This window comes from Pseudochaenichthys georgianus, unplaced genomic scaffold (assembly GCF_902827115.2).
Source record: "Pseudochaenichthys georgianus unplaced genomic scaffold, fPseGeo1.2 scaffold_444_arrow_ctg1, whole genome shotgun sequence".
Lineage (NCBI taxonomy): Eukaryota > Metazoa > Chordata > Actinopteri > Perciformes > Channichthyidae > Pseudochaenichthys > Pseudochaenichthys georgianus.
Window position 1 is genome coordinate 110,868 of NW_027263009.1, and position 21,872 is coordinate 132,739.

The following is a 21,872-nucleotide window of genomic DNA, read 5'->3' on the forward strand; positions in this document are numbered from 1 at the left end:
CCTAGCAGCCGCCGTAATCTGAACAACCGCTTTTACCGGCTTCCATGGACACCGAGCGGCTTCAGATTCCTAAAGCTCTCCCTCTGTCCCCTCACTCGTCCCCTCCGCCTGCAGCTCTTATTGGCAGCTGCGTTATTCCACCCTGCTGAGTTATCGGTATTCCTCTGCTGCTGCACCTCGATGCATTGTGTGAGTAATTGTTATTGACTCTTTTTTGTTGTTGTTGTTGTTGTTGGGCCCCTCCTCTCCGGGTGAGGATGTTCTCGTCCTCGTCCAGAAGCTCTCTGTTCTCGCCCTGGTCGTCTATGGAGCAGTCGGACAGCGAGGCGCTGGACATCAGCACCAAGGTGCAGCTGCACGGCGTGCTGTGGAAGAGGCCCTTCGGACGGCCGTCTGCAAAGTGGTCCCGCAGGTGAGGGGCGATGCACCTGAGGGGGGATGCACCTGAGGGGCGATGCACCTGAGGGGGGATTCATGAGTCTAGAGTGGAGCAGGGAGGGTCTGCCTCTGAGCTGCTTATGAAACGGAACATTTGAGAACTTTAAAAGCTCGAGGAAAAGTTGGAAGAAATCTGATTTATTTAAAAGTGGAGAGAAGGTTTTCCTTTAACAGTTTATTATTCAGAGAGAACCTATGGTGTTAATTAAAAAAATAAACGGTTCAAGTTGTGTAATTGTAAAGCGCTTTGAGCACATGGAAAAGCGCTCTAATAAAAATGTAGTTATTATTGTAGTTATCAAGTATTAAATGCTATCCTATTTTAAATGTAAAAACTATTTATCTGGGTTAAGCTCACAAGTATCTGTAATGACTTTTCACTGCATGGAGGGGGGACTCTTGCCTCTGTGCGGCTTAAACAACCCTCATCAGTGCAGGAACTCAAATCTACAGGAAAAGTACATCTTTTTAGATTTTATTTTTAGTTGGGAGAAACAGAGTTTAAAGGTGGGGTAGGTAAGTTTCAGAAACCGGCTCGAGATACACTTTTTGTTATATTCCATGGAATGCTCTTAACATGCCAATAGCAATGAATATCTGAAGTGCTTTGACAAAAAATCCATTAAAAAATGTCATCTGTAGAAGCCGTAATACTGTAAAAAGTACAACCGGATTGGATGGCCTACCTGCCTGTCAGCCTTCCATCGGGGCACAAACTTATCTCGTGCCCTCATTGGTCATGTGCTCGTTCGTGTGTGTTGGGGGAGGGGCTCTGTGAGGAAGTGGCAGATTTTCTCCGGTTGTGTATTTTCAAATTCTAGCGATCTCGAGCCGGTTTCTCAAACGTACCTACCCCACCTTTAAAGGAAGTCTGCTTTTATCATTTTTAAAAGTGGGGAGAAAGTTTTCCTTCAGCAAAACAGAAAGGCTGATTATCCTTAGATGATAACACATATTGTTTGCATAAATATCATATCTGTGTGCTGTTTTGAGAGCCAGAACTATCACACATCATTTATGAAACAGTTGAAAACATCTATGGTACGTTTTCCTGTATAAATTATAGAGAATTATGGGGATTTTTTCGTGTGTGTAGTTGGCTGGATTGCAACCTTATGTCACCATAATGCTCTTAGTTTACATAACGCATACAACGACAATACACTCTGGATCCAGAGAAACCATTACAGCTAACTTTCGGTGAAAATCTCCATATTTTAGAGACTGAAAACGGCCTTTTCTGACATTTTTTGCATGAATAAATCTCAAAATACTGATTATTCTGTCTATTACGGGGGTTAATGACAAGATGAATCTCAAGGGTCACTAAGAGAAAAGTTGGGTTATATTATAAAAACTAAAAGGATTCTGCAACAAATATATACAGTAGGTAATGCTTGTTTTTTCTCATGTAATTCTCAAATCATAAAAAAAATCCTTTTGAGCATTAAAAATAAAATAAGTTGGAAGGTAAAAGTGTGTGTGTGTGTGTGTGTGTGTGTATAATTCACTTTGTTCATAAAGCACCTTCAAACAGAGGTACGACGTGCTTTCACATAAAAACCTCTAAACACTCAGAGGATGAAACGAACTGAAAACCAGACAACAAAAACACAACGTAATAAAAAAAAAAAATCCAATAAAAGCAACATTTGAAAAAGTGTTTCAGAAAATGAAAGCATGGAATGTGAAGCAGCTCCGTCACAGGATGGATGATGGATGTGTTTTCTGAGTTCTACTTTCCTCTTCTTCACAGATTCTTCATCATCAAAGACAGCTTCCTGCTGTACTACGCAGAGAGTGAGAAGAGGAGCTTCGAGAGCAACAGGATCTTCAACATCCACCCGAAGGTGAGATCCTCTCTGAACTCCTGCAGGAACATCTGGGAGGATTACATTACATTACATTACATTGCATTTAGCTGACGCTTTTATCCAAAGCGACTTACAATAAGTACATTCGACCAGGAAGACACAACCTTGAAGAAAACAGAATCATATAAGAACATCAGGTTTCAAAGAGCCAATCGTTTCAAGTGCTACTCAACTGGCTATAGATATGCCAGTCCTTTATTAGTATATAAGTGCTCTGTTAGCAGTTCTTTATTAGTCATTCTATCGCTCGAAGTGGAGTCGAAAGAGATGAGTTTTCAGTCTGCGCCGGAAGGTGTGTAAGCTTTCTGCGGTCCTGATTTCAATGGGGAGCTCATTCCACCATTTTGGAGCCAGGATAGCAAACCCACGTGTTTTTGCTGATGGGAACTTGGGTCCCCCTCGCAGTGAGGGTGCAGCGAGTCGTTTGGCTGATGCAGAGCGTAGAGCACTTGCTGGGGTGTACAGTTTAACCATGTCCTGGATGTAGGAAGGGCCAGATCCATTCGCAGCATGGTACGCAAGTACCAGTGTCTTGAAGTGGATTCTAGCAGTTACCGGAAGCCAGTGGAGGGAGCGGAGGAGCGGAGTGGTGTGGGAGAATTTAGGAAGGTTGAAGACCAGACGAGCCGCTGCATTCTGGATGAGCTGCAGAGGTCGGATGGCACATGCAGGTAGACCAGCCAGGAGGGAGTTGCAGTAGTCTAAGCGTGATGACGAGAGCCTGGGCCAGAACCTGCGTCGATTTCTGGGTCAGCTGGGGACGCATCCTCCTGATGTTGAAAAGCGTGTATCTGCAGCAGCGGGTTGTAGCAGCGATGTTTGCAGTGAAGGACAGGTTGTTATCTAGGGTCACACCCAGATTCCTTGCAGTCTGGGTCGGGGAAACAACAGAGGGGCCGATGTTGATTGTCAGGTCAAGAGTGGGACAATCTTTTCCCGGAAGGAAAAGCACTTCAGTCTTGTCAAGGTTGAGCTTGAGGTGGTGAGCGGACATCCACTGAGAGATGTCCACTAGACAAGCAGAGATGCGTGCGACGACCTGGGTCTCTGAGCGGGGAGAGGACAGAATTCATTGGGTGTCGTCAGCGTAGCAGTGGTATGAAAAACCATGCGGGCTAATGACTGATCCGAGCGAGTTTGTGTACAAGGAGAAGAGGAGGGGACCAAGAACAGAGCCCTGAGGGACCCCTGTAGTTAATTGACTAGGGTGGAGAACCACGTGTTTACGCCATGCTTCATAAACAGAAGGATTTGACCTGTTGTTAGAAAAGTCTCCCTCGTCACCGGCTTGAGCTTCAGCCTCAGGATCCATGTATTTATGATCCTCTCCAGAATGGAAGTAGCATCACATACAGAGCATCAACTAGTTCCTGAACAGTGTCCTTCACATGCTGATATCCAAGAGAGGGAGTCACACAGTCACAAGATGGAGGAATAGAAAGCAGTATTCAATGTTTACTTCAGATTAGCTCCACGTCAGAAATGAGCATGCTTGATGTCTCTCTCCATAGAGGCTGAATCATCATGTTAACCACATAGCTATCATCTGCCTCAAACAGTCCTGATGCTCTTCTAGGTCATCATACATCCTGTCATGTTCACAGCTACAGTTGGGATACCTTTGTTAGCATGCTACTCTCATGTTGGAAGAGGACACTCAGTAGCGTCCTGTGTGTAAGCAGAATCAGCGTGATGGATGACAGTTTGATGTGTTTCTGTCAGGGAGTGATTCCTCTCGGAGGATGTGTGGTTTCGACTAACGACAACATGGGGATGCCCTTCGCCATCGTCATCAACCTGGAGGACTTCTCAGTAAGACGAGGGTTTAATTAATCATTTATCATTTATCAGACGTCTCAAGGGTCTTTCTGAGCAGGGAGGTGGATTTAAAGGCGCTATGTAACTATGTACATTTACTCATTTAGATTCCATTAATCTGCAAAATGTAGGTACTTATACTAGTCTACAATTGAAATGGAAATATTTTACATATAATTTCAAACTTAAGCGTTTATCAAATATGATGTTTTGTTCATAGTAAATTCACTAATGGTTTGTACTAGAACAGCTTAGTCAAATAATCTATTATCCAACTGTAAAGGGAATTAAAAGACGTCTTCTCCTCGTTAAATAAAGGTTAAATAATTACAAGTAATATTTAGATTTTTTGTGTACTTCTTTTACATTTGTTTTAGACTTTTCTGCATTGGGTTCTTTTAGATGTAATACATAAAATAAATGTAGGGGCTTGGACTGGGAACCGTAGGGTCGCTGGTTCAAGTCCCCGAACTCACCTCAATATGCGGACCGGTACTTGGAGAGGTCCCAGTCCACCCCCCGGGGCCCTGAGGCGGCCTTAAGCAAGGCACCGCACACCCATCAAAAAGCATCTGAATATAAAAAGTATTTCACCAGTAGAAAGATGCAACTACAGACAAATACAGAAAGGGCAGAATCAGAAGTTGGCAGCGACTTTAAAATCGCTCTTTCATGACGATAGGCTAATGGAGATGCAGTTATTTCCAGCATTCTTTATTTACCATTCATTCAAGTATGTTATGCCTTTTATCTGCTAATGTACAGGAGGAAGAGTGATACACTGTCTGTCTAGTTGGCTTACATAACAGTTAAAGTTTACAGCCTAAAAAACATGGAGCATTTTCTCCCCTTTTATTCATTTTTAAGTCAATTTGCACATTTCGTGGTGATGCTCAGCCTCTCGCCTTAACTCCTAACAGTCATCGTCATGTCAACCACAACACAGAGAAATACTGATGGCAATGTGTGTGTAGTTGTTGATACATTGCTGACAGAGGGAACTACATTTGAATACAGATTTAAGAAATATCAGTTTTTGAGCATGTCATAAGCATGTTTTGTCTTGACTATATTACAACTATACTATAATAAAATAATATAGTATTTATATTATTGAATTGATTATGATTATTATTAGTAGAAGTGGTTTATTTGCATTAATTATATTTTAATTTAAAAATTATATATTTCTGAGGCTAGTATTTGGCAAGAAATGCAGACGTATTCACCTGTAAACGCATACTGAACGACGTACATGCACATTTACCATTTACCTCACTGTATAAAAAAGTAACTGTGTTGATAATAATAATAATAAACAGGAATTATATTTGCAAAGTACTTCCCATTTTATTTTCACTCCTGTCGGGTGGGGGGGGGGGGGGCTCATCTCACAATGTCGTTTGGGGCCCCAAATAGGCCAGGGACGGCCCTGACTAAAATGATCGTAATCCAGCAGAAAACTGACACATATCAGAGTGACTGTGGCTGCACACTGAGTCCAAACAGTGTTTACATCATTATTTACCCTCTCAGCACGCTCTGTTTTTAAGCCTGATGCCTTTATTATTAGCCCCTGATGTGTGATGTTGTTCTCAGGGAACCATCGTGCTGGCGGCTGAGTCGGTGGGGGAGCAGCTGCAGTGGATGGAGATGCTGCAGGACTCCGGGAAAGTGTGAGTATACAAACTCTTAATCTACTTTTTAAAAAAACAAACAAACCATGCTAATCTCATCGTGAACAATCATCAATGTGAGAATTCATACCCCGGGAATCTATTACTGTTGGTCAGCGGTTCCCAACCTCTACGGAGGCTAAATAAAGTTCTGATTGGTCCATTCAAAACATGTGACACGTTGTTAATCCAGTAGAACAGACCGCTGTCAAGGACTGTAATGACCGTTGCTAAAGAGGATCGAGAAAGAGAAAGGATGTTCGAATACAAAAAAAAATCGTAATAATGAAACGGTTTCCACACAAATCCTAAAGTGTTGCTAATTATTTGGCGGTCCACTTGCAACGGCCCACAGGCTGGGAACCGCTGCTGTAGATGTCGACCTGCTGGGTTATATTTCATGGATTATCAGACAAAGAAACAAGAATATCCAAAATGTACCTTGTTAAATCAAAAACACTCGAGACCAACATTGTACCACGATGTTAAATCAACAATATCATTGCCGATTTCTCGATGAATCTGATCTCCTTAGAGCCAGAAGAGAAGTCAGAGGAACCCAGAGACCGTTGAATTAATCGTATATGAATGTCTCCACAGCAGGGGCGGGGAACCTTTTTCCTCTCAAGGGCCATTTCAATGTTTTCAACATCCTCCGAGGGCCGTACAAATTATTGACCTCTGCTTAAAAATACTAAAATCACAGCCCATTCATTTAACCTTTCTTTCATGCTGTGCAAAGAAAAAGCAACCTCTTAATCCAGATATCTTGCCATGACTCACGCATGCAGGCACGTGCAGAGTTGTGGCATGACCACCCAAACAGAAATATATGGACACAAGATGTGTGCAAATGTATTTAGTTTCCTATCCATGTGAACATGATTTAAGTCGGGGGGACCTAACCTCCTCTAGGGGGGTTTGGGGGGGCATGCTCCCCCGGGAAGATTTTTTTAAATGTTGAAGTTGAAAGCATCAATCTGGTGCACTTTGAGAGCAACATTAGTAGATTTATGGATACATCTCTCAACACCCATATGAAACAGAACTGGAAGCAGATTTTCTTTTTCTTTATGGATATTTTACAAATCACTCTCCTTTCAAACTGTATTCTTGTTTATTAATAACAACTTTTTTTTACTGTCATATAGTATTTTATACCTGTTTACTTTATTCTCTTATTTTTGTATAACTATAATGATCATATAAAGATGTGCCTTTACCTCACTGGTTGGAGAAAAAGCTTCTTATATTCGTTAGCATAGCTAGCTAACCAGATGCTAATAACAACAAAGTTATTGACTGTATGATCAGTATGACAGATCGCCACTGGGCTTACAACTAAGACACAGCCACGCAAAAACTGCAGCATGTGTACGGCTCCTACACTACTGGTACTGCAATTTCTGGAAGTGCCGGAGCGGAGCGGCGTTCTGGTGCTCTCCGTCAGAACTACACCCCTGTCAGAGGAGACATATACCACGTGATGACACGTTAGGCTTGTGTTGTGTTCAAGGACCATGACCTTGGCCAGGAAAAACAGGCACTCACTTGTTTAATTATTTTGCGGTCTAGGTTTCTTTCATTTTTTTCTTTTTTGCGTGTGTTTATAAATTACCTCGAGGGCCACACCAAATGGTCTGCGCGGGCCGTATACGGCCCGGGGGCCGGAGGTTCCCTACCCCTGCTCTACAGGTTTTAAAGGCAATTTATCCAGTCTTTGATGTTTCTGATGCATCTGTTAAAATGCGAGTTGTGTTTAAAATGTCCGATTTCTTTAGTCAAACCTGTGTTTCTCCGTCAGCACGTGGAAGAACTGTCAGCTGGGCGAGGCGATGATCGAGAGTCTGGAGGCTCAGGGGCTGCAGCTGGCCAAGGAGAAGCAGGAGTATCTGGGTAAATCAGCAGCAGTACATCAGCCTTTTAGTGATAAGGGTTTAATAAGCAGCTCACGGTGAACGCGTTTCCTTCTGCAGACAAACTGATGGAGGAGACGGAAGAGCTGAGTCACCAGAGAGCACAGAGAGAGGTACATTCAAATACTACCACTTTTAAATAACACTTTTATATATTCAGAAACTTAAGTTGTGGGGGTTTGCACTTAACTTGCGTTACAAGAGAATCAAATCACTAAAACAGGCAATAACACAGGTATTAAAAACATTCATTTATATTTTATTTTGTATATCTGTATTTAACACAAAGTGTGTCAGTTATTTTTCTTCTTGTTTTGCTTTTTCTATCCATTTATGCTCAAAGAACAAAATCAGTTACATTTCCTACATGCACACCCTTAATGTGTGTGTGTGTCTCTGTGTGTGTGTGTGTGTGTGTGTGTGTGTCTGTGCGTGTTTCTGTGTCTCTGTGTGTGTGTGGTGTGTGTGTGTGTCTGTGTCTCTGTGTGTTTCTGTGTGTGTGTCTGTGCATTTTTCCTGTGTCTCTCTGTGTGTGTGTGTGTCTCTGTGTCTTTGCGTGTTTCTGTGTGTGTGTCTCTGTGTCTTTGCGTGTTTCTGTGTGTCTGTGTGTGTTTCTGTGTTTCTGTGTGTGTGTGTGTGTGTCTCTGTGTCTTTGCGTGTTTCTGTGTGTGTGTCTCTGTGTCTTTGCGTGTTTCTGTGTGTCTGTGTGTGTTTCTGTGTGTGTGTGTGTCTTTATGTGTGTGTGTCTCTGTGTGTGTCTTTATGTGTGTGTGTGTGTGTGTGTGTCTGTGTGTGTGTGTCTCTGTGTGTGTGTCTTTATGTGTGTGTGTTTCTCTGTATCTGTGTGTGTGTGTGTGTGTGTGTCTGTGTGTGGTCTGTGTGTGTGTGTGTTTCTCTGTCTCTGTGTGTGTGTTTCTCTGTGTGTGTGTGTGTGTTTCTCTGTCTCTCTCTGTGTGTTTCTCTGTGTGTGTGTGTGTTTCTCTGTGTGTGTGTGTCTGTCTGTCTGTCTGTCTGTCTGTCTGTCTGTGTGTGTTTCTCTCTCTCTCTTTCTCTGTGTGTGTGTGTGCGTGCGTGCGTGTTTCTCTGTCTCTCTCTCTGTGTGTGTGCGTGCGTGTTTCTCTGTGTGTGTGTGTGTCTGTGTGTGTGTCTGTGTGTGTGTGCAGGAGCTGGAGCGTCTGAACCAGGTCCTGGAGGAGGAGAAGCTGAAGTTTGAGGAGGTGGTGGTGGAGCTGAAGGCGGAGCAGGAGAGCATCAAACTGTAAGCCCCGTTCCTCTCCCGTTGATTGAAGTCGTCGTTCTGCAGAAACCTGAAACTGAGCGATTCTGTTTGTGCCGTCAGAGATCTGGACGACACGGCGCAGTCTCTGCGCGGCGTGGAGACGGAGAAGGAGGAGCTGAGCAGCCTGACCGGCCACCTGCAGAGGTCCATCCAGGTGAGGAGCACCACACCTCTGTCCATCGTCCACTGATTCTCTCTCTCTCCCCCTCTCTGTCTCCCTCTCTCTCTCTCTCCCTCATCTCTCTCTCCCTATGCTCTCTCTCGCTCTGTCTGTCCTTGATCTCCCGCTCTCTGTCGCCCTGTCTCCCTCTCGTACATCTCTCTGTGCTCCCTCCCTCTCTCTGTCTACCCTCCCTCTCTCTTTCTCTCTCTCTCTCCCTACCTTCTCTCTGGTTTCTCTTTATCTCTCTCTTGTTCGTCTCCCTCGTCGTCATCTCTCGTTTTCCTCCCTCTTTCTCTCATCTCCCTCTACTCTCGTCTGCTTTCTACTTTCTCCCTCTCTCTCTCTCTCTCTCTCTCTCTCTCTCTCTCTCTCTCTCTCTCTCTCTCTCTCTCTCTCTCTCTCTCCCTCTATATATTAATATTTGCTTCTTTTTAAGAGTTATATGTGAAGATCTATGCGTTTTGATGCTCACAGAAGCACTGAATAGAATAATGTAAAAACTCTCATTTATAATACGACCATATTCTTAAATACAATTGTGTGCCATGTTTTAGCTGAGGTGCTGGATTCACAAAAAGGGCTGGAAGTACATATAAACATCTGTCGGAAACATCTTCAGCCTTCCTGTTGAACTGACACAATCAATCTTAACATTTGCTGACGTACTAGATTTTCCCAAAGCTTTCATGCAAGATTCCAAGATTTAAATAAAAAAAGTTCCAGGGTAAATAATGAACTCTATTATCGTGCCTTGATGAGAAAGAGTGATGTGTATTTCCCTGCAGGAGCTCTCTCAGGAGAAGCAGAGGACTCTGGAGCTGCTGGGGCTGAAGGAGCAGCAGGAGGTGAAGGGTGAGGAAGAGGAGGAGGAAGAGGAGGAAGAGGTGAAGCCATCAGGCAGGGGGGGTCCCGAGGAGGTGGATCTGCTGCAGGACCTGAAACACATCGAGGACCAGATGAAGATCCTGCTGAAGGAGAGGGGGCAGGCCGAGGAGAAGTGAGTAAATAAGAGACCGGGGGGGTATACTGCGAAGCAGGATTTTCGCTTAGCGGCTAAATTCAGGGAAAACTCCGGCTTTCCGGTCCTATGAAGCTGGTTCTCTTTTTAGCAGGCTAGATCTCCATGGTAATATATGCTAAGCAGCTAACCTGGTCGGGACCAGGTTAGGTTGCAGGCTAAGAGCTCAACTCAGTGAAAGCACCGCCTGCTGACCAATCAGAGCTCAGTGTGCGGAGTTTAAAGCGATCAAGTCATATTACAGGAGAAAGGAAATACAGAAAAACTGCCGGCAAAAATCACCGACTGTGTGAACGTGAACATGAATAGAATATCACCTCCATCTTCAGAGCAATCTGACTATTATAACATTAGCGTTAAGAAAGCTTACTTAAATATCGGCCACAACATAAGTAACCGGATCAGAGTACATTAAGTACAGTCCGCGTATCTCCTTATCTGAGTCAGCTGAGCCGTGTCTGGCCGTGCAACACTCACAGTGTCACAGACTGGATGCAGAAGTATTATTTTAAGCAACACATAAGTTGACGAAACACTCGAGACAAATGTAATTGAAGTCAGATCGTGTTTTAGACGGGCAGTGATATCATGAACCTGTTAATGTACGCATTCAAACACGTGTTCTGTTGCCAGCTGTATTCACCTCGCAGGTGCAGCTCTGTGGCTTTGATCCTGATCAAGTGTTTAAGTCATGGATGTTTAAAGTTTAACTTCTTCATTTGTCTAATATTATAGTTCACTTTTCATTCAGGAAGTATGACGCTGCGCTGTCAGTGCGCTTCTCCATGTTTGTGATTGGTCGAATGCTCCAGATACCACCCCTTTCATGTGAACGCGCACCTAACTAGATAGGACACGGCTGGCTTGAGCGATCCACTTGATAACCCGCGTCGTAGTACAGTTTAGCGAGAGCGCGTATGTTTTGGATTAGGCCAACCGGCTAACTCAAACATATCCAGGTTAGGTTGAACCAGGTTCGCAGTATAGGCCCCGGGAGTAAACAAAACAACAACACACTGTTTATTTTAACTATTCAGTTCAAGAGGCCTCCTTTGTTTACTCCTGGATCTACATACTGATATACACCTGAACATCATCAGGAGAGGACTCTTTAAAGTAGAGACACTACATACTGATATACACCTGAACATCAGCAGGAGAGGACTCTTTAAAGTAGAGACACTACATACTGATATACACCTGAACATCAGCAGGGGAGGACTCTTTAAAGTAGACACTACATACTGATATACACCTGAACATCAGCAGGAGAGGACTCTTTAAAGTAGAGACACTACATACTGATATACATCTGAACATCAGCAGGGGAGGACTCTTTAAAGTAGAGACACTACATACTGATATACACCTGAACATCAGCAGGGGAGGACTCTTTAAAGTAGAGACACTACATACTGATATACACCTGAACATCAGCAGGGGAGGACTCTTTAAAGTAGAGACACTACATACTGGACATCAGGATAACAGGGCCTCTTTAACACTTTATAAATACTTTTTTAGGTGTTTTTAAACTTTTTTTCTTCCCCATTTCTGCCAAAAATACACAGTTTAGACAATATTTAAAATAATATATGCTTCAGGGTCCCGTGAGAAACTCTGATAACCGCACTGTTAACATCACAGTTGCAGTTTGGAGCTCCGTGCTGAGGCTGGGAGGAAGTGAGCCGAGTGGAAATGTGTATCGATCCTCACCAGTGAGGTATTGATGAGCAGAGAGTGGGATGTGACATCGGCTCGTATCGACTGCCGCTCTATTGACTCTGTTTCCATGAGCTTCACTCTGACTGCAGGGAACACATACAAACCACAACAACAACATGTGTATTGATGCTCAGCTGCAACACAAGCTGGTTAAACTTGACTTGAACGCATGTTGACCCAAATCTATGACGTGACCCTTCATTAGCTGGAAACACTAACTGGAGGTGCAGCGATGCGAAGAGGACGTTCACTTTCACAAACTGCATTTCCACTTAATATTTGAGCTTTTTAAACCATAGCATTTTGTTTTTCAATGATCAACGGTGATCCTTAGAAAGCAGGGCAGTTCATGTATAATCACTCCAATATATTGTTGGTATTTTTAGCATATTGCAAAACACAACAATTTAAACACTGGAAACAAATTGCAGAACTTACATTATCATTTCTTTGACACTGTGCCTGTCTGCACTCTGTCTGCAGTGCGATCATTTGAAATGCTAATATGTAACCAACCCCAACAAATATAATGTTTTTTGCCAAGAACTGAGCTAAGATGGACCTCTATCAATCCCAGAGGGGAAGTTCAGTTTTCTCTTTAGCGTTATTATGCAATTACAGTGTGACACTAAAGTGAAAGTGTGTGATTATGACACACAGGCCCGAAATACAGACGCATGCACAAACCCATAGAAGCACTGAGGGAGAGGCGGGAGAGCGAAGAGGCTGCCAGAGTTAACATTTCTGTTTAAGACAAAGCTTTGAATGACATGTTTTAATGTGTGTGTGTGTGTATGTGTGTGTGTGCGTGTGTGTATGTGCGTGTGTGTCCTCAGGCTGCGGGACAACGAGCAGCGTTCCCTCGCCCTGCAGCAGGAGAGAGAGTTCTTCTCGTCTCAGGCCCACGCTCTGCAGCAGTCCCTCTCTCAGCTCACGGTGGACAAACAGCAGACTGAGGCCGAGCTCAAGGTGACTCAGCACGTCTCGGCAGAAAACACTCAATGTCAGCCACACACACACACACACACACACACACACACACACACACACACACACACACACACATACACACACACGTAGGAAATGTAACTGGTTGTGTTTTATGAGCATTGTTTTAATGAATGGATAGTAAAAAGCAAAACAAATAGAAAACTAATTGAGACACACTTTGGGCTTGTCTTTATTATATTCTCATTTATTTCTTATTTAATTTGTTATTATTAAATGATTGATTTATTCAGTCCTGTCTTATTGACTTCCACGTGTTTGAACCGGAGTCACTTGGTGTGGATGACCTGGACACGCGGAGGGATTCTATTTGAGTTGTGAGTGAGAAATGGTGTATAAAGGAAGTCTGATTGATTGACTAAATGTTCCCCGTGTGTCCTGCCGTTGCTAGGCGGAGATCGAGTCCCGGGTGGAGCTGGAGAAGCGGCTGCAGCAGGCGGAGGAGGCTCTGCAGGATCTGGAGAAAGGTCTGGAGTCTCTGGAGCGAACCAAAGAGACGGAGGAGAAGATGAAGGGAGACGTCACTCAGCTCAGGAGTGAGTGCATTCACCGATATCCCTCCTCCGATACTACCGTCTGACCACTGAGCATGCTCTCTCAGCAGAGCTCTCATCTCGCTGAGAGTCCTGCTGAGCATGCTCTCTCCGCAGAGCTCTCATCTCGCTGAGAGTCCTGCTGAGCATGCTCTCTCCGCAGAGCTCTCATCTCGCTGAGAGTCCTGCTGAGCATGCTCTCTCCGCAGAGCTCTCATCTCGCTGAGAGTCCTGCTGAGCATGCTCTCTCCGCAGAGCTCTCATCTCGCTGAGAGTCCTGCTGAGCATGCTCTCTCAGCAGAGCTCTCATCTCGCTGAGAGTCCTGCTGAGCATGCTCTCTCCGCAGAGCTCTCATCTCGCTGAGAGTCCTGCTGAGCATGCTCTCTCAGCAGAGCTCTCATCTCGCTGAGAGTCCTGCTGAGCATGCTCTCTCAGCAGAGCTCTCATCTCGCTGAGAGTCCTGCTGAGCATGCTCTCTCAGCAGAGCTCTCATCTCGCTGAGAGTCCTGCTGAGCATGCTCTCTCAGCAGAGCTCTCATCTCGCTGAGAGTCCTGCTGAGCATGCTCTCTCAGCAGAGCTCTCATCTCGCTGAGAGTCCTGCTGAGCATGCTCTCTCAGCAGAGCTCTCATCTCGCTGAGAGTCCTGCTGAGCATGCTCTCAGCAGAGCTCTCATCTCGCTGAGAGTCCGTCGCTCTCCATGAGGAAAGCAGCAAGAATATCATGAGCTGCCAGTTCAGAACATGATGATAAGCATTTTAAGAGATAGTTTGAGTTTTATTAGGTAAATGTCTCCTAATGATGTGTTCATATAGTTTCTTATTTTAAGTGCATCCCAAAGCCTCGAGACCTTCAGTTTACTTGGACGAATAAAGCACGTTCCTCTCTGATACACTGGGACAATCAACCTGAAAGATTATTTATTTACTTACGAAGCCGTTTCCTCATTTTATTTTCACAAAAAGACTGATATAATATTTGATATTCTATACGTTTTGTTCGTCGGTAATTACATATTTAAGTCTGACCATTTATATGGAAGTTATTGCTCGATAGTAAATCAGTAGTGAATCTGTGCACCTGAAGGATGTGATGAAGGATGTGGCCTGATGATAACATTAGCTTCCTGTAAACGATGTGTGTGTTCAGGGTTCTTCGAGGACTGCATCAGCGCCGCAGAGATCGAGGCGAAGCTGCCGGCGATAATGAAGAACGCCGTGTATCTGCACAAAGCGGCCGCTCGCAGGATCAAGAGCTGCCGTGTCCAGAGGAGAGCGTCCAGACGCCACTGGTGTGAGTCTGAGTTCAGATTAACACCGAGTGCATGTTTAACGGCTGGCTTCATCCACACGTGAACATCAGGCCAGATGTAGTGTATGATGTTCAGCGAATGGTTCTGCAAAGCCTTCCGATACATTTCAATGAAAGCGGCTGCAAGAAAACATGTTTTTTGAAATGCAATACTATGACTTTTTTTCATGTTTTTCTGACACACGATACAACTTGTCAATTTGTTTCAACATACTATACTCTGCAGAGGTGGGAAGTAACTAAGTACATTTACTAACAACTGGACTTAAGTACAATTTTGAGGTACTTGTTCTTTACTTGAGTATTTCCATTTTATGCTACTGTGTACTTCTACTCCACTACAGTTCAGAGGTACATGGTGTACTTTTCCTCCACTCCATGTATTTAATACCTGTAGTTACTTCACAGATCTGGATGAATGATGTGAAATCTAACCAAGTGTTGAATCAGACTTTAGTTCCACCTGGAGTGAATCCACCAGCTACCCTGCAGTCTACAAAGTACTTCAGACTAGCTGCAACTTCACCAGCTTTGAGAACACTTTCATGATCAATCCTTATAAAACATATATATATTATTCTGAAATGGACCAATCTGCACAACGACTACTTTTACTGTCGCTACTTTCACTATATTTTGATGAGAATACTTTTCTACTTTCACTTGAGGAACATTTTGAATGCAGGACTTTTACTGTAACAGAGTATTCCTACACTCTGGTACTTCTACTTTTATTCAAGTACAAGATTTGAGTACTTCTACTTTTACTTAAGAACAAGATCTGAGTACTTCTACTTTTACTCAAGTACAAGATCTGAGTACTTCTACTTTTACTCAAGGACAAGATCTGAGTACTTCTACTTTTACTCAAGGACAAGATCTGAGTACTTCTACGAGATCCGAGTACTTCTACTTTGACTCAAGTACAAGATCTGAGTACTTCTACTTTGACTCAAGTACAAGATCTGAGTACTTCTACTTTGACTCAAGTACCAGATCTGAGTACTTCTACTTTGACTCAAGTACCAGATCTGAGTACTTCTACTTTGACTCAAGTACCACCTCTGATACTCTGACCCCTCTCCTCTCTCTCCTCAGTGAAACACTCCAAATCCTTCGCAGTAGCGAGCTCTGACGACAGCATGGAGGATCTGCGCGAGACGGCCCGTCGCCTGACCTCTGACAGCAGCTTCAGAGAGAGCGTCTACAAGATCATGGCCCGCCAGGACGCCTCCAGCAAACCAGAGGACTGAAGAGGAACCGTAGCCTCACCTCAGTCCAGCGTGTGTAGAGACCTGATCACAAAGCCATCAGTAACACGCTGTCCAGGGAGGTACACAGCAGTCTGTGTGGTGGAGGCCGTCTAAAGTGTTTTAACTGCTTTCATTTAGCCAGAGTATTTATTAGAAGTGAAAACCCATGTATGATAAGCTATAACATTATGATTCTAATCAACGTTAACACGTAGCAGATAGCACAGACAATGCAAATCCGTCTTGTAAAATGTTTGTTTTTATTATTCTGGTTGTCTCCTTAAATGTAACGGAAGGTTTCATGATAACGATGAACTCACATGTTGGGATTTCCACCTTGCATTATTGCTACATCTTAAAAAACGTGTCCTCGACGAAGCAACTCGATGTCTTTCACCGACGCAAGCATTTAATGACAATGTAAAAAGGATAAGTTAACACCAGAATTGATAGAGGAAGGTAAGAGGAACATGATGAGGACTGATCGACATGCCGTGATGCTAATAAAGCTGTTTGAACCTGGTACATGTCGTTTCTGCAGGTAAAAGGCCGTGGGTTTCTGTTCCCAGCAGCACGACACATGGCACTGTTACTGGTTTTCAAATGAAATCGCACTCTTGATATGGATGTTGAGTTTCCGCTCTGATAAAGTTCAGTGTTGGAAGAAAATGAGGATTGGAGATAGCGTCACCAGCTCTCGTTTATCAGCAGGACCTGCAAGAAATAAAATATAAAGTAGGGTACAGTTAGAATCTAGAGTATAGCATGTGGAAAAACCTGAAGGAAAGTCACATTATAGCATCCCTGAAAAAAAAGTAATGGCGTTGAATTTCGAAAAAAACAAAAAGTCATAGTTTTGCAGCATGTTCAAAACATTTTTTTAAAGTCATCGATACAAAAATGAGAAGGGCCGTAGTATAGTGTTTCAAATATGTTTAAAATAAGTCATAGATCAGTGGTTCTCAACTGGTGGGTCGCAGATGTGTGAGTGAAGAAAAAATAAATTGAAATTTTGTTTGGTTTTATTTTGGAAAAAAGTCAAACTTTTATTTTGAAGGCCCGATTTTCTAACGCTGTGCATGCAGTCGGCGTTGGACTGGAAGTACCGGAGACCATCAACGGTTTTGAAAACTTCTGTCACGTAGTGATCACCTTCTCAATAAAACATCTTTGCTGATGTTTTTTCGAGTCTTCTGGCCAATCAGAATCAAGATTGTTGCCGGAAGTCCCCCGGAGAATAATTTAGCGGTAGAACTATTCTTTATACATCCATGGGTACAACTTCAGATAGAAATGAACACATGATGAAATATGACCCCCGGTTTGATGACTGACAGGTCACAGAACAATGGCGGCTATCTACCCTTAAAATAATTCACACAGACTCCTCGTTGCTCTTCTCTCTGCGAGGAGCAGCAAGCTGTCAGAACTAATTGACAAACAAACAATGGCATAAAATATTATTAATATATCGGGTAGCAATAGATGTATTTACAGGGCTCTCAAGTTTTGAACAGAGTTCAGAGTGAGATTTTGGCAGCGGCGGGGCTTTGGGTGGGGACGGTGGTCTTATCTGATAAATGACACAAATTCATATAAAAACATATTTATTTCATTCTTAGTGAAGGGATGTGTGTGTGTGTGTTTTTTGTTGTAGGTGTTGGTGGCAACCGTCTCCGCGTCGGCATTAGAGTGAGGGAGCACTAGAACAAGTTGAGCTATTTTAGTGAGCCTCCCAAACTGGCTCAAACCGGTCACCTTTAAAAAAAGGAACCATGGGGATATCCATCAGCTGATATTCCAGGAACTCCTCACACACCTAAGGTGTGAGAAAAAGTTTTTAGAGAGTACTTGTCCATGGACAAGTGAGTTTGGAAATTTACTTGTCCGAATACATTTTTCACTTGTCCAGAATGGACAAAAATTGGAGCCACTGGAATCTTCTTCTTCGTCATCGTATTTTACATTTTCCCACGGTTTTTATGACACCGCTAACGTAAGTGAGAAGTGAGATTTTACTGCATCACACATAGGGTTGGGTATCGTTTGGATTTTAACGATTCCGGTTCTGCTTTTCGATTCCGGTTATTTTCGGTTCCGGTTCTTTGAGAGGGTAAAAATAAGTCCCATGACAAACTGGGAGAAAAATATATTTATGAAAACATTAAGTCAAATCTGTATTCCTATTTACAAATCACATACTGTTTAATTTCTTACGGTTATTGAATACAATTATATAAAATAATCTCTGCATTGTTTAGTTAGTTCTAAGTGGTGCAGTTTGAGAATGTACAGTTGGCCCAGTCTCCTCTGATGTTACACTGCCTGTGAGACAGAGTCCAACCACACATGTCCAACACATAGGACATAACCTAATAATAATAATAATAATAATAATACATTATATTTATAGCCTATAGGCCTAGCGCTTTTCTACAACGCAAAGACGCTTGCACGCTTACACACGTCCTGCAATACACATGCTGCAGCTGCTCACTGTTTGTAAAAGTAAAGAAATAGTATTTTCATTTCCATAATGTACTTTCTATACCCTGCTTCATAAACAATACTGACATCCTGCTCCTCCGAGTCCGGGGATGTGAGGACAGCGCGAGGACAGACAGGGAGGCTGCTTCACTTCATAAAGGAAATGGTGGTTAATATTAACAACACAGGAGTTAAAACGCTTAATAACCTTCATTACGTGTTAGAGAAAGAACATAAGAAAGTTTGACAAAGATGAGGCTGTTAAACGGGCAGCGGATCCGCTGTGTGTAGAAAGAGAGAGAGAGAGAGAGAGAGAGAGAGAGAGAGAGAGAGAGAGAGAGAGATAGAGAGAGAGAGAGAGAGAGAGAGAGAGAGAGAGAGAGAGACACGCTGAGCCGCACCGAGTAGCGATCAGCTGATACGGAGCATAGAGAGAGCTGCAGTCCGCGGGGCTCGGCCTCGCCTCCTGTCCTCACAACTCTTAGTAATCCCGGTACCGGAAATTGTTATTTGTTCCTACTCGGAACCGAGTGTTGCTTCCCAAGCCTGCCACTGTGCTACACTTCCCGCCCCGCTCCGCCCCCGTCTAACTGTACAGAAAGCGGCGAGATGCATTTCCTTAGGAATCGACAAGCAGAACCGAAACTAACACTTCTAAACGAACAATGTCGGACACGTACAATTTGCGAATGAGTTCTGCCTTTTGTAAACTGAATGTATCAATAATTTGTCAATAAATAAGGTCGAAAAACGTCACTTGTCCGCCGGACAAGTCAATTGAAATATCTACTTGTCCGATATTGTAAATAACACGTCCCGGACACACTTGTCCTGTTCCTCCGGCCCATGGAAAGGTAGTAGTTCCTGAAATCTAAAAAGAGCACCATGTGTAAAGAACTGATTAATGTATTCAATCAAAGTATTGAAATCCTGGAAAATGTTGAAACCCTTACCGGTCTATAAAGTATAGGGCAGAATGTCTAAATCCTACCCGGATACAGCCATGTTATTTTCTAATTGGCTGTTCGACAGCTTACATTCTTTTGATTGGTTGATGCGTGGTTACAGTGATTCTGTACTAGTTTGTTTACAAAATTGCGGCGCAACTTGGTGGGCGGTACCCTGGAAAGAAATCTCTGCGTGAGAAATACAAGGTGTGGCGTGTGAGCGTGTGAATGGAGTGGAATGCGTGTGTCTCACGCCAAATGCGTGAGACATTCTGGTACTCTGAGAAGAAAATAAATACGCCGTATTTATTTTCTTCTCAGAGTACCAGAATGCGTAGTTTATGTTAGTATTTCTAAAAATCTCCTGAGGGAGAATCCCCCCAGACCCCCTGCTGGGGATGGGTTTTCAGCATGTGTGCCTTTGTATACAGTTCATCTTTGATTCCATCATCTCATTAAACCTTATTTAAAAGCATACTTTAGTTCTGTGAAGGGATATACAGTAAGGGATATATGCACTGTACTTCACTTTGATTAATATTGTATGCTGAAAGGAGTATAAATTACAGCACGATTTTTATGTTGAATAGATTTGAGTGGTTCAAATTTTCGGATCACGATTTATTGACAAAGGAACAAGTGGCCTGACCAGTTGAGAGCCACTGGCATAGATTATGTTGAAAAACATGAAAATAAACTTGAATAGAATAGTAGGTCAAAAAAAGGCATAGGATAGTATTTAAAATAGTCCCAGTTATTATTAGTTTTAACATTTTAATAGTTGGGGACGACTTTTCTGTCAATTAACTTAATTTATCAATTATTCAACTGTACACGTGGAATTAGACAAGAGGTATCCACTGGAACTGTTACTATATTACTGCATTTAAATACAACCTTCTCTGAATTAGCAACCTCGTCCTTTTTGTCGCCATCATAAACGCCGACTATGTGCCGACTCATCCCTTCTTACATCACTCAGATTATCTGCTGGGTCAGCGTGTTTCTGCTCTAAAGCTGCATTTTAACCTCCGTCTGGTTTTTATATCCGTGACGTCGGCAGCTTTCAGACTGTCTGTCTGGCTTCCTGGCCACAGATTTGTATATTATATATTTATTTGAATCAGAACCAATCCGATAGAATCAGTCCTGATTATTGACCCTTGGGCTTTTTGATATCGTCTGGAGAACCGACCCAATACCACGGTTTCATTAAAAAGCTGTATCCATCACTGTGTGGAAGAGACAGCGGTCCGTTTTAATGTTTAAGGTACGCTTTACTAACCTTTTCAAACAACATTCATACAAAGATAAACATTTACTTATTTCCTTATGATTTTTTTTACCATCTCCAGCAAGGAGTTTTTTTTTCAAATCTGTTAGTCTGTCAACAGGATAACAGGAAAACTACTGGCCCTATTTTCACGAAACTTGTTTAAAAGCTGTATCACTGCCTGGCCATCTAAGAACCCTTTTAATTTTAAATGGATACACATATTTAACTTTAGATAACATCGCGGGATAGGGGATAGTGCTGCATTAACGTACTCGGGGAATAATCTGAACAAGGAGCTTCCGACTGGAATAATTCACATTAACGCCACCTCAAGTCGAACAGTAATTCTGTAAAAGATATCAACGTGAAGTTTAAACAATCTGAGCAATACATTATCACACATCATCTTTCAAGTGTCCCCTATGTTTCCAGATTACAATTTAAAGCTCATTAACAAAGCCTACATTGGAAACATGACTAAACGCGTCAATCTGAGGAGGCCTTGAACGCACCATTCGGCCTCGGCAGATATCCTCTCTCCGAGTGCCATTGAAGTCTACTATAAAAATAATAAATGACCTTTTGAAAAAACTTCAGAAAGCAGCAATAAACGGGTCGAAACTTGAACAGGAATTCAAACTCCAGTGTCCGATATATCTAGTTTATAAAAGTTTCATTGAAAATATTTGATAATAATGATTCATAATCCTATACCTCTTGTTGACCTATTATTCAGGTTTATTCTCTGACTTTCTTTACAACATATTCGACACACTGTACTGTGACCTTTTGAGTTTTTTTGTTGAACTTTAATATGACCTTTTGAGTTTTTCGACACACTGCTCCATCCTGATTCAGATTGCTATGGCAACACCTCATAAGAGAGCCAACCCCCCCCCCCCCCTCATGTGTATCTGTAATCTGACAGACTGTAGGATCAGCCATTGGCCTTTAAAGCCAGCTGCTGGCTCGCATGTCGGCTCACGAGTGGTTGCTTTTGTATTTCTGCCTGTCAGGACGGGTCCGTGAGGTCAAAGGTCGTGTTTGAGCTGAAGGGCAGAACAGAAGGAAGCAATAACTACCCGTACCTGTTGACCTTGTCCTCACTGTTTACTGGGAGGTGTTTGAAGGGAGTACGAGGGGGGGGGGG

General features: G+C 43.0%; 1 protein-coding gene and 1 long non-coding RNA gene across 2 annotated transcripts; one reads left to right on the plus strand and one right to left on the minus strand.

Annotated features, from left to right (window-relative positions):
• The first annotated feature begins 257 nt into the window (after positions 1 to 257).
• Positions 258 to 16,534, plus strand: plekhd1 (pleckstrin homology domain containing, family D (with coiled-coil domains) member 1). Its single transcript, XM_034078551.1, has 13 exons — positions 258 to 412; positions 2,195 to 2,288; positions 4,035 to 4,124; positions 5,730 to 5,806; positions 7,611 to 7,702; positions 7,783 to 7,835; positions 8,886 to 8,980; positions 9,062 to 9,155; positions 9,950 to 10,161; positions 12,744 to 12,876; positions 13,307 to 13,451; positions 14,598 to 14,741; positions 15,858 to 16,534. The coding sequence occupies exons 1-13, from the start codon at positions 258 to 260 to the stop codon at positions 16,010 to 16,012; spliced, it is 1,539 nt and encodes a 512-aa protein (XP_033934442.1). The 3' UTR covers positions 16,013 to 16,534.
• On the minus strand, positions 16,400 to 21,862 carry LOC117442586 (uncharacterized). Its single transcript, XR_004551531.2, has 2 exons — positions 21,811 to 21,862; positions 16,400 to 16,726 (listed from the first exon to the last, which is right to left on the minus strand). It is a non-coding gene; the product is annotated as an uncharacterized lncRNA (long non-coding RNA).
• Between the last annotated feature and the right edge of the window lie 10 nt (positions 21,863 to 21,872).

Excerpts from the sequence above, each read along its gene's own strand:
- plekhd1 (XM_034078551.1), top strand. The coding sequence starts at position 258 with ATGTTCTCGTCCTCGTCCAGAAGCTCTCTGTTCTCGCCCTGGTCGTCT. Across the intron at positions 10,162-12,743 it reads AGGGGGCAGGCCGAGGAGAA|GCTGCGGGACAACGAGCAGC; the intron begins GTGAGTAAATAA and ends GTGTGTCCTCAG. Across the intron at positions 14,742-15,857 it reads AGCGTCCAGACGCCACTGGT|TGAAACACTCCAAATCCTTC; the intron begins GTGAGTCTGAGT and ends CTCTCTCCTCAG.